This window comes from Adiantum capillus-veneris, chromosome 23 (genome assembly GCF_014529385.1).
Source record: "Adiantum capillus-veneris isolate H3 chromosome 23, ASM1452938v2, whole genome shotgun sequence".
Classification (NCBI taxonomy): Eukaryota; Viridiplantae; Streptophyta; class Polypodiopsida; order Polypodiales; family Pteridaceae; genus Adiantum; species Adiantum capillus-veneris.
Genome location: NC_140953.1, coordinates 34853662 through 34865061, shown reverse-complemented (window position 1 = coordinate 34865061; position 11400 = coordinate 34853662). Strand labels below are relative to the sequence as shown.

The window sequence follows — 11400 nt, the reverse complement described above, 5'->3', positions numbered from 1 at the left end:
TGTGTAGTGGTGGTACCAAGGTATGTAAGAGGTAAGCAAGGAATCATAAAGTGCAAAAACTTGAGGTCAAAGTGGAGTGGCTATTAAGGTAGAAGGAATTTTTTAGATCAAAGGAGATTGGTAGATCAGTTCAGAGATCAGAATCAAAATGAGTGGTATCATGGGAGTGGAAATTCATATCAATATATTCAGAGTTCTAAAAATAAGCAAAAGTATTGGGTTGAGGATAAAGGACCTCACTCACTTAAGGGATGTACATATCGAAGATATGACGGGGCTAAGTCATTTAATAAACCGTGTTTTAAGGAGGGAATGTATAAAAAAGCGGGAACCCACTATTCTCCTTGTACGAAGTGGATTGACACAGCCCTGTCTCGTATGCATGAAAAGTACTTAACTAAGAGAGTGGGAGTGAAGAGTGCAAAAGAATTTGAGTATTTCCGTCAACCTAAGTGGGAGAGAAGAAAAATGCATTCTACACAGCTTGAGCACCTTAATGCTCTGCGAGCGTAGGTGACACAGATAGAGTCCGAGTTAGCTGAGGAGGGTATGTGAGTGCCCAGTAGAAGAGTATCACCTCAGTTAGCAGCATTGAGCGCGATGGTTCAAATTGGGCAGATGGATTTGACTGAGGAGCTAGAGGAGAATCTTATGGAAGAGATGAGCAGGACTACTAGAGTAGAAGGGGTAGAGCCTCAGTTTGAGTTTAAGCATGACTTGGATCTCACACAAGAGGAAAATCGGGTATGGCTGAAGTTGATTGGACTTTGGGAGTTTGCTAATCTTCCCTGGGATGATTGGTGTTGTAATATGAATACAAATGCGCAACTAGCGTATGTGAGAAGCACTAGGGGTAGGACACTAAATGAGTTGCAGATATCAGAGTCCCTGGTGTCTATTGCATTCCGAATTAGGCTTAGCACTTACAAAATGGATCCAATTTTTGATGTTGAAATGAAGAAGGAGTTTAGAGCTCCAACAACAAGCAGGTATTATTATCAGTTGAAAGGCACTGAAGTGTTTAGAAGAGCACAATTGAGGTGGTATTTGGAAAGGATGTGCTTGCTCATTAAGTTTGACTACATGTCTAAGGAGGCCTATGGTCCTCTCAGAGCGGCTGAGAGGGGGGGTTTCCTGTTAATCGGGTAGGTTACCTATTTGAGAAGTTAATGGGTGATATTGAATTGAAAGATAAGAGGAAGTCAGCAAATAGGTGCATAATTGGACCCTATCTTCAAGCATTGTTTTCAATCAGCTTGGGTCCAGTGCCATTACAAATTGTGGATCTAGCAAAGGAACAACATGAATCAGATCCTAAAGTAGGTAAGATTATGAAGGGAACTTTGAAGAAAACATTTTCTGAAATGATTCAAGGGAGTGTTGATATTGTGGATCAGAAAAGAGAGAAGATGCAGCAGGTAATAGCTAAGGAAGAGGATGTTTTCATTTCATCCTTTAATACAAGATCTGGAGGAATTCCAAAGTTGGGGATCAAGTTTTCCAGCAAAAAGAAACAGTTGTTTGAAGATGACAAGAAGGTTACTACAAATATTGTACGAGTGGCTCAGGAGGCTAAAAAGGAAGTTTTGAGCAGAAAATTTGAGGAGAGAAAGAAGAAGAAAGAGGATATTTCAGAGTCCAGCTTTACATCTAGCATGTCTATGGATTGCATTATGAAGTTGGGAAGTCATGTAATGGATCAAGCCAATTTGGTTCATAAGCAACATGTGGAGTTGTTAGATGCTCAAAATTCAAAAAAGTGGGAGAAACAAATGGAGCAATTGGAAGCTGGTCATGAAAATGAGATAATAGAATTTCATAAGAAGCTGAAGGAGGAAAAGAAGAAGTCTTTGATTTTGTAAAGAAATCAGTATAGGTGTTTGATACTTGGTTATCTGAAGCCAGGAAATTTATTAATAAGAAACTAGAAGAATTGGGGAAGGAAAACAATGTGTTAGTGGATGAGAATGAAGTGTTAAAGAAAAGAATCGAACCATTGGAATAGATGGAGAAACAGTTTCTTCAAAATGAGGGTGTGGATGTTCAAGGTGTTTTACTTACTGATGCTGAAGTGGATGTGTTACAGGAACAATTGGTTCATACACGTAGAAATGTATGGCAGGTATTGAAAGAACAACTGGAAGGAATGATTGTTAAGCCATTTCAGGAATGGAGAGAGGGAATTATCTCTGATGCAGACTATGACATAGTCATGGAAAATGAGCAATTGGATAAGAAAGTGGAGAAGCTGGAAAAGGAAAATATAGGTTGAGGATGCAATTGGTAGAATTGCAGAGTGAGAAGGAAGAACATGACATCTTAAGTTTTCATACTCCTGTTGTGAGATTTTCTGATACAGTGCATCAGACTCCAGTGAGTCAGGAAGTTGTTAATCAGAAAATGGTTTTTCAAAACTCAAAAACAGGGAGTGTTATTGAAGGAATGAACATACCAGAGGTGTTGCTGAATACAGGGGATCATTTAGTGTTACCATGTGGACAAATTGATAAGGGGAAGTGTACGAAAATTAAAGAGGGGAAGACAGTTGATGTGGAGATGAAAGAAGTTGAATCAGAGGTTCAGAAGACTTTGAAACAGGGGAATGAGAAAGAAGTGGACCAAGGAGTGGTCCAACCAACTGTTTGATGTTGTGTTTGTGCTTCAAGGGAGTTAAATTTTTTTGTATAGTTTGAAACTTGGATTTAGTTCCAGGCACTTTAGTGGATACAAGAAAGCTTTGACTTACATTTTATTTCAAAAAAAAAACCAAATCACATTTTGAGAAAAGGTAATTGACATATTTTGTGCAAGTTTTGATCAGGGATTGTGGGTATCAGGTCAAATTTTGGAAAAATCAACCATTGGGCTGTGCCATGTATAGAAGGAGTATATTGTTAGCCTTAGTAAACCTTAGGATAATTGGAGATGTGAGAAGGCAGCCTGATATTCAGAAATCTATATAAGGAATACTTCTCCTAAATCGTACATAAGGATGTAACTAAATTCCTGAAACTGTAATACGAATGTCGATGGCCACCATCTCCATGTATTCTGAGTGTTCTACATATTCTATGGGTTTATGAGAGTGTTCTTATCATTCAAGTATGAGGGAGAAAGTGTATTGTTGTTTGTGTTGATTCAGAGAATCAGAATTTAGTATTGTATCTTCTAACACTGTGTTGGGTAGTTATCGAATTCCATGTGTATGTATCTAGCATTTGTGCCAAGATACAATCTAGTCAAGAGAGTTGGAAAGATTGTGTTGACTGCTGCAAATGGTAGTTCTTTCACACTTGTCGATGCACTTTATGTACCTGAGATCAAGAAGAACCTTTTGTCTATATCTACACTTACTAGACTTCGTCTTGTTGTGAAATTTGTGGATGACAGATGTACAGTTCATGATCTCAGTTTTGGTGATGAGATTGTTGCATTGCCCATTTTATATCGTGGGCTTTATAAGCTCACTTTGTATGACAAGTGTGGGCAAAAATTTGCAAATGCAGTTGTGGATTCTAAGGCTATTTCAGATGCAAAATTTTGGCATGCACGTTTATTGGGCATCTGAATTTTGCTAGTTCATTGCATTTGCAGAAATCTGATGTGGTTGCTTCTTTGCTGCCTCTTGAAGCACTTGTTAGGCATGTTAGTGAAGGTTGTATTTTAAGTAAGATGTAGCACTTGAAGTTTCCAATGGATTGTTCAATTAGGGCTACATGCAGGTTGCAGCTTGTGCATAGTGATGTTTGTGAACCCATGCATACTCCGTACATGGGCACTTACCTTTACTTTGTGACTTTCATTGATGATTACTCCAAGCATGCATGGGTGTATCCGCTTAAGGCGAAGTCCGAAGTGTTTATGTGCTCTAAGCAATTTCTAGCTATGGCTAGAAATGTCTCTAAATGTTCTATGGGCACCCTCTGTTTCGATCGAGGGTGGGAGTATATCTGATGAATATAATGCATTTTTGGCTATTTGTGGGATAAAACACCAATTGTACAGTGCCGTATACACCTCAACAAAATGGTGTTGTTGAAAGGAAGAATAGGTCGCTTACGGAGATGGCAAGATGTATGGTCAAGAGTCAAGCTTTGCCACATTCGTTTTGGCTTGAGGCCATCATGTGTGCCACTTATGTACTCAACATGTGTCCTATGAAAGCTTTGCAGTCTATGACTCCATATGAAGCATGTCATGATAGAAAGCCATCTATTGATCACATGCACATTTTTGGGTGTTGGCTTATGCTTTGTGCCACAAACGCAACGCAAAAAATTGGATGATAATGCAGTTAAGTGCATTTTTGTTGGTTATAGTGTTGAAAGCAAAGGTTCCATGTTTATGGTTGATTTCGATGTTGGATAGGACACTACCAACATCATCTTTCCGCAAAGCTTTGGGCTTGCTCCCCTTTGTGGACTGATCCTACTCATGGCATGGCACTTCTCTATACTCTATGTGCCAGCTCTCGTTCAACACATCACTCCCAAGGGGGATTTGTGAACATATACATGTGGTAGTGATGTGTGTGAACACACTTAGGACCGTTGGGGCATCTTTTCCCTTACATTGGGGGTTTTATCCCCCGTGCATTGTATATATATCCATAACTCTAGGGCTATCTTCTCATTCCATTGCACACTAGGTAATACACTCTCTGTTGTGTGCCTTGAGCTTCCTTCGTCTTCTCCAAGTTGTGTGTGTTTCCCTGCAACCCTAATCCCAACAAGAACATGTTGCATTATGTAAACCCACATTGAATAATTTTCCATGTCCAATTTATCCTCAGCAGTAAACATCTTGAACACATATGTGTTGTTGTCAGCCATGGTGAATGCCTGCACCCTAACGTGGAAACTGCCTTTAGAGAGAAGAAACAAAGAGAGACCAACACGTGTTATATAGCACAACCCATAGAAGACTGTAAGGGACCTGTTAAGCAAAAAATGGTACTGACAGAAATTTTGCACAAAATGACAAAATTGCTTGCACAGTATTGCCTCTAGTGGAAACGGATGCCGAAATGCGCCAGAAGTATTTTTCGACCCGCTAGCGCTCACCAAAGCTCACTGAAATTTAAGAAAGTGAGGAAGCGTGTGCTAGCGGCGTTGACGCAACCTGCTCTAATATCGATTGTTGAAAATAGGGTTGCAGAGAAATGCACACAGCTTGGAGAAGACAAAGGAAGCTCAAGGCACACAACAGAAAGTATTATATATATAAATATATATATATACACACACACACACACACACACACACACACACACACACACATATATATATATATATATATATATATATAGAGAGAGAGAGAGAGAGAGAGAGAGAGAGAGATCCCTTCTTTATTGCACACCCAAAGGAAGGACAATGGGTTATTGTTGCTTAACTTTTGGAGAGCATTTGTCTCCTATCCCATGGTTGAACTTTTTTATTAAAAAAAACATGAAAAACCTACAAGTGAGAAATTACAGAGCTAAATTAACTATAGTTTACAATAACTTTCTCCATATTTTGTAGGTTTTCTCACCCTCAATTTGAAAAGTGTTCCCAAAAATTATTTTTGCAACCAGACCCTTTTTTTCTTCTACGTATCACTCTTTTCCAAATAATCTAAGTGAGAGTTTTTGTTTTCCTCATCATTTTAATCGACATTTTTTAATTTCAAAGCGGCACAATTGTAAGCTAAGACACACTTTTCTCGAAAACTATTTAGAGATAGAATTGTAAACATAATAACACTAAACCCATGTTTTTCGAGCACCATGGTCCTAGTGCTCCTCGAGTGTATCTTAATGGCAAAAAAAAAACTTCTTTGAAAATTTTAGAAAACGCATATGTGAGAAATTAGAGAGGTAAATTGTCTATTTCTGAATACATTGCATAGGGTTTCTCCAAATTTGTAGATTTCTCTGGATAAATTGCATAGGATTTCTCCGCATTTGTAGATTCTCATCTTTGAATTGATTATTTTTGAATAAATTCCATAGGATTTGTCCACATTTGGAGATTCTTGTGTTCTAATTTAAAATTTTGAGGTATATCTTAAAATTTGTAGGTGGGATTACACTAAGCCTAGGTTTTTTAGGAGCACTTTTGTTCGCTTCACCCCGTTGCTACAACCCCAGCTCACAACCCGCCTCACCCAACTGCTATAGCCCTAACCCACAACTCACCATCTTTGGTGCCAACCTGTAGCCCACCTCGATGAAGCTAGCTCTACTATCCCTTCCCTCCTCGTCGGATAGATCTTTAAGGTCTCTTGGGATAGTTTCCTACGACGTTAAAATTCTCTTCTTCTTCTTCTTCTTCTTCTCTCTCTCTCTCTCTCTCTCTCTCTCTCTCTCGTTGTGCTGATAATATATAGCTCTCTCTATCTCTCACTCTTTGTGTGATCTTTAAGGAGTTCAACTCTTCTCGTCGGATAGATCTTTAAGGTCTCTTGGCATAGATTCCTACGACGTTAAAATTCTCTTCTTCTTCTTCTTCTCTCTCTCTCTCTCTCTCTCTTGTTGTGCCGATAATATATAGCTCTCTCTATCTCCCACTCTTTGTGTGATCTTTGAGGACTCCCTCATCGAGTGGCCTAGGCCCTAGGCCCAAATGGGTGCAATGAAGATAGCTGCGATCGTGTGCGTAAGCTACGAACTCCAAAGCGCTCCTTTTGATAATTCTCATTCTATGCGTTCATAGCGACAGATGGCACCCCATTCGAGTTGCCTTTATAGAATAGTTTGAGATATATCCCTTATACACTGATGCTTAAACATTACACCATAAGATATGAGTTTGTTTGTTGTCATAGGTTGATATCCTTGATGTTGGGTGTAGCATATATTTCGTTCATCCAATCGCTCGTGGATGTAAAGATAATGGAATATATGCAATAATAACATTTTATATAGAGGGGATTAGTCACCCAATCACTAAACTAAGTAGAATTGCTTGTGAAAATTGACTAAAACTTATCAAAAGAGCTTTTTCATAAAGGGTAAAAAGAAGGTAAGGACAAAACATTCCGGTCTTTGGTGCCCGAAAACTTTTAATTTTCGGGCTTCTTGACAGTAACACCTTGTGATATACATAAAAGTTCAAGAAACGAAAAGGTCATTTGGGTTGAAACGCCCCCCCACCCCCCCCCCCCCCCCCACCCCCAAAAACCCCAAAAAAAAAAAAAAAGCCAAAAATAGTGCAACTTCTGAACAAAATTTGATTATAAATTCTTTAGTGGCTCAAAGGACATAATCTTGTTCGAACAAAGTCTCCACTTCAAAGATCTTTTGAAAGCAAGTGATGTGTCCAATTGGATGATGTAGCCCATAAAAAGTTGTGAGAGAGCAGTTATTAATGGGGTGGTAATATCATCTCACTAAGTCCCACGGGGTATTTTATGCAGTTAGAGAGATGGGATCAATGGGGTGGTAATATCATCTCACTAAGTCCCACGGGGTATTTTATGCCGTTAGAGAGATGGGATCAATGGTTGTAAGTCGAGTGGGAGGATCTCGAGGTAGTTGGATGGTAAAAAAAAAGGCCGCGATCAATGCTCGCAAGGTGACTTGAACCTTGCGAGCGCGTATATTTTAATGACATCTAAGGCAAAACACAACCTTATATTGTGAATGCAAATGAGAGAAAGTAAACTCGACCAAAAAAAGTAAATTCGAACACCATTCAACAATGCATGCCACTTTTGATTTTCGAGCCCGGCTTGCACATCGTTGACCCCATGGCTTGAGGTTTATTAAAAACCTCACGTTATGTAGTGCTGAGGGTAGTAATACGTTGTCATACTTGTTTTTGAAGACAAAAACTTTTTTTTGGTGGTTTTCTATTTTTATTTCTTTTTTACTTTTTTTTTGGGGGGCAGGGGGACCGTATAGTCCATCATGTTGTATGTGAGCCATCGATTGTAGTGGTAGAACTCAATCACACATAGATACTACACATTAGAGAATGAAGGTGGTGACCATGTTTGCGGTTCATGGTGAGGGCGTTCTACTATCGCATTGTCACTAGTCATGCCATTGTGGACAAGTAGGTCACAACAACTAAAGCATGGTTGTGAGGTGATTATTCTCATTTTCTATGACTTAATGTTAGATTAACCCTTTACAGTGTGGTAGTGATCAACTGTTAGGGCACGTTAGAGAGAGAGAGAGAGAGAGAGAGAGAGAGAGAGAGAGAGAGAGAGATGTTGTAGTGAAACATAATGGTGGTGTGGAATGAGGGGCCTTGAGATGCAGGTGGTGATAAATGAGTATAAGCTGGTCAAGAAGTTGATAGCGAGAAAGTAAAGAGGTTAACGAGTTACGTGGACATATGCTCAAACTTTGCGTGTAGAGAGTCACAATTGATTGTTGATAGCCTATTCTGTAGGTTGGGGTCATCATGTGCTAATGCATAACCTCCATTTGGGCAGTTGATAAGGTTCTCACAGCGGGTTGTGGGGGACAACTCGTTAACCCCAGCTTAAATATAGACTTTTTCCACGACATGTAACACTGTGTACTATGAATAATTGTACATTGGGATGGTGGTCCAACGCCATCACCCATGCTTGTAATGCTATTTTCAAGTTGACGAAGGCCCAACTCATGGACGTTTAATCTCCATTAGTGTTCTAGGAGTAACCCTTGCCCTAGCTTGCGTTAACCTTCTCTACATCTATACTATCTATAATGGGGGGAGGAATCCCCCCCCCCCCCCCCCCCTTCCCTGCCACGCATCAGAAGCACCTTTATCTGATGGGTGTGGCCTACAAGTCCGAGTGCATAGCGATCAGAGAGAGAGAGAGGCAGCCTGCTCGAAAATCTAGAGAGCGGAGCCCGCGGGCCACACTAGTGTTGAATGGAATGCAAGCATATGAACTAATCATGATCATAAAGCCTTTTGCCACGCAATGTGAGTACTAGGGTGAAGGAGCTAGTTTTGAGATGCTATGTTCAAAAATAGCGATTTAAAATTGGGGGATTTTGCAAATACGGTCATTTTTGAGATGTGAAAAGTGTGTTAGATATATTGTGACAAAGCAAATTAAAAGATACGTAGATTGATATTTTTTAAACTTCATCTCAATAGGGCCTACTCTAATTTAGGGTGCGTTTAGACTGCACGTCTTCTACCCAACGCTATTCCACCCGGAACAAAAATGAGCTTTTGAGACTTTGTGTGCGCAGTTCACACACACACCCGGAAGCCATGGCCACATAAAAAGGAAGGCCCACAACTTGGGACTCTGTGTGTGCTCCCATTGGCTGTCGTAGGATGAGCCAAAGAACGGGTGGGGTGGGGAGGCTGTAAGAGCTTCATTGCGAGTTGGGCATGACTCATCATGTCATGTAGGCATTGAGCATAGTTAGGCTTTGTGTAGTCTAAACCATGCATGCGCAGGTGGCTACCCTCATTGGTTGAACGTTGGAAAAGTGCCCCTTAGGTGCGCAGTCTGAATGGGGCCTTAGTTTTGACGCTTCTTGAGCCATTAGAGACGATCAAGAGCCAGTAACGATTTACTTTTTAGCAGATCACAAAGTGACATGTAAGCAATATTCTAAGAATATTTCAATTTAATGTCTCTAAATTGGTTTGGGTGCATTTCCTCTAGAGCATGTCTCATAATTGGCTCCTCTATTGTATACACTTATTTTGCTCTCCTCTTTGATTGTGTGGACATTGTGCCACCTTCATATGTGCAAGGCAATCATATGTGAGAGGAGCCCAAGAGCGCAACCACATAGGCCAAGTGTTACTGGAGTTCCTAGGCAATATGGTGTTCATATGCCCCACCTCTAAAACTGGCAATTGTGGGTAACTAGATAGGTGCCCTTGCACACATTGGTCTTTGTAGCACAACTCAATGCACACCCTCCTTGAAACATTTTTTAGGCTGTAGGGGTCTCATTATTTTGATCATAGGGCATTCAAAATGTGGAAAGCCTCCATTATATGTGGTATATGGGTGGACCTCTTGGACCCTTCCCTCAACACTAAGTCCCATGGGGTTTTAAACGAGCCTCCCAGGATGGCACTGACGATGTAGAACTGAGCGCGTGAATCTCAAGGAAATTGTATGTCAAATAAAATGTCCAGATGGTCAGCGTTCCTCAAATTTGAACCCGAGACTTGCATTGCGGCAACCCAATGCCCTATCCACGCACAAGTAATCGGAAGCAAACCTACACTAGTTCTTGTATGCCCTTCAGATCAAATTAGGGGTGTTTAGATTGCCCGCTCAAGAGAAATGTGCAGGGTTGTGGTGTTAGTGTGGCTCAATTTCATTTGTCCAAAAGAGAAGCAACCTTTTTTGCACCCACCACATCCATGGGAGACCTCATCACCCCAAAAATGCAAGGCCTTCCTACCTTTTGATGTGCTGAACAAATATTTATTAAAGAAACCTTTGTGGGCAAAGATAAACTAGGACACAAAAAGTAAACTCGGACATGTTTTTTTAAAATTTGACGGTGAGGTTTACCTTGCATCTCGCGCCAGAGGACCTGCAACACATAGGGAGCATTAAAGCGCTGCAACAACACGATCTTACATCAAACACATAGGGTTTGGAGCGCATGTTCCTTGCGCAGGAGGCGCTACAAGCTTGCAAAAATGTTGACAATTGTAGCACATGGAGAAGCCCGTACTCTTTTTGGCGAATACTGGTAGTGTTAGGCATGGCTTTTATTCTCATCCTTGAAATTTTACAGCGAGCTCACTCAGGTCATGCAATCCCATGCTGGTCCTTCAAAGCGAATAGCGAGCATGCTCCGAAGTGCTATATGTGCTTAGTGAGACACATCTCTAACTATCCTGCCCTAGGGGACCCTTCCTTTGGTCTCAACACTATTTGACACGCTATATTGAATGAAGTTCAAGGGATGGGATCGACGACGTTGAAGTAAAGCTCGTTTTCCATGAAGCTAGGATGTTGTCCGATTTGTTCGTGTCCACTTTTTTTGCTGTTCGAGTTTACTTTATAAGGGAGCAGAATGGCCTAGGAGATGAGAAACCCTGTGCGGGCATGTGGTTAGGCCAATGGGCCTCCATATGAGAGGTATTGGGTTCAAATCGCAAGTCTTGAGCCTCTAGCAGTTCATCGTGTTGGTTTTTTGGTACGTGTTCCCCTTCCTCAAGATTTGCGTGCAACAACGTCCGCTGTCGATCCCACAGCTCCTGGTCATTAAGACTCGTGTTAGATAGTGCCGTGGTTCCTTTGGGCATAGGGAGGGTGGTTAGGATAATGCTTTGTTATAATTAGATTAGATTTCTAGAACCGAGTTCAACCAACTGCGAAAAAATCAGCTTAAATTCCGCAGGATCGAGGAGGGTGTGTGGTGGCTACTCTCCTTTGTAGTGCGCACACACACACACACTAGCTATTATGTCTACTCTCACTACATTG

At 40.8% G+C, this 11400-nt stretch overlaps 1 protein-coding gene across 1 annotated transcript; it reads left to right on the top strand.

Moving 5' to 3' along the window:
* Positions 1-2274: 2274 nt before the first annotated feature.
* LOC147427626 (uncharacterized) lies at positions 2275-2646 on the top strand. Its single transcript, XM_086497462.1, has one exon. The coding sequence runs from the start codon at positions 2275-2277 to the stop codon at positions 2644-2646; it is 372 nt and encodes a 123-aa protein (XP_086353588.1).
* The last annotated feature ends 8754 nt before the right edge of the window (positions 2647-11400 follow it).

What these genes read in the sequence shown, in the direction of transcription:
- LOC147427626 (XM_086497462.1), top strand. Translation starts at nt 2,275, where the DNA reads ATGCAATTGGTAGAATTGCAGAGTGAGAAGGAAGAACATGACATCTTA.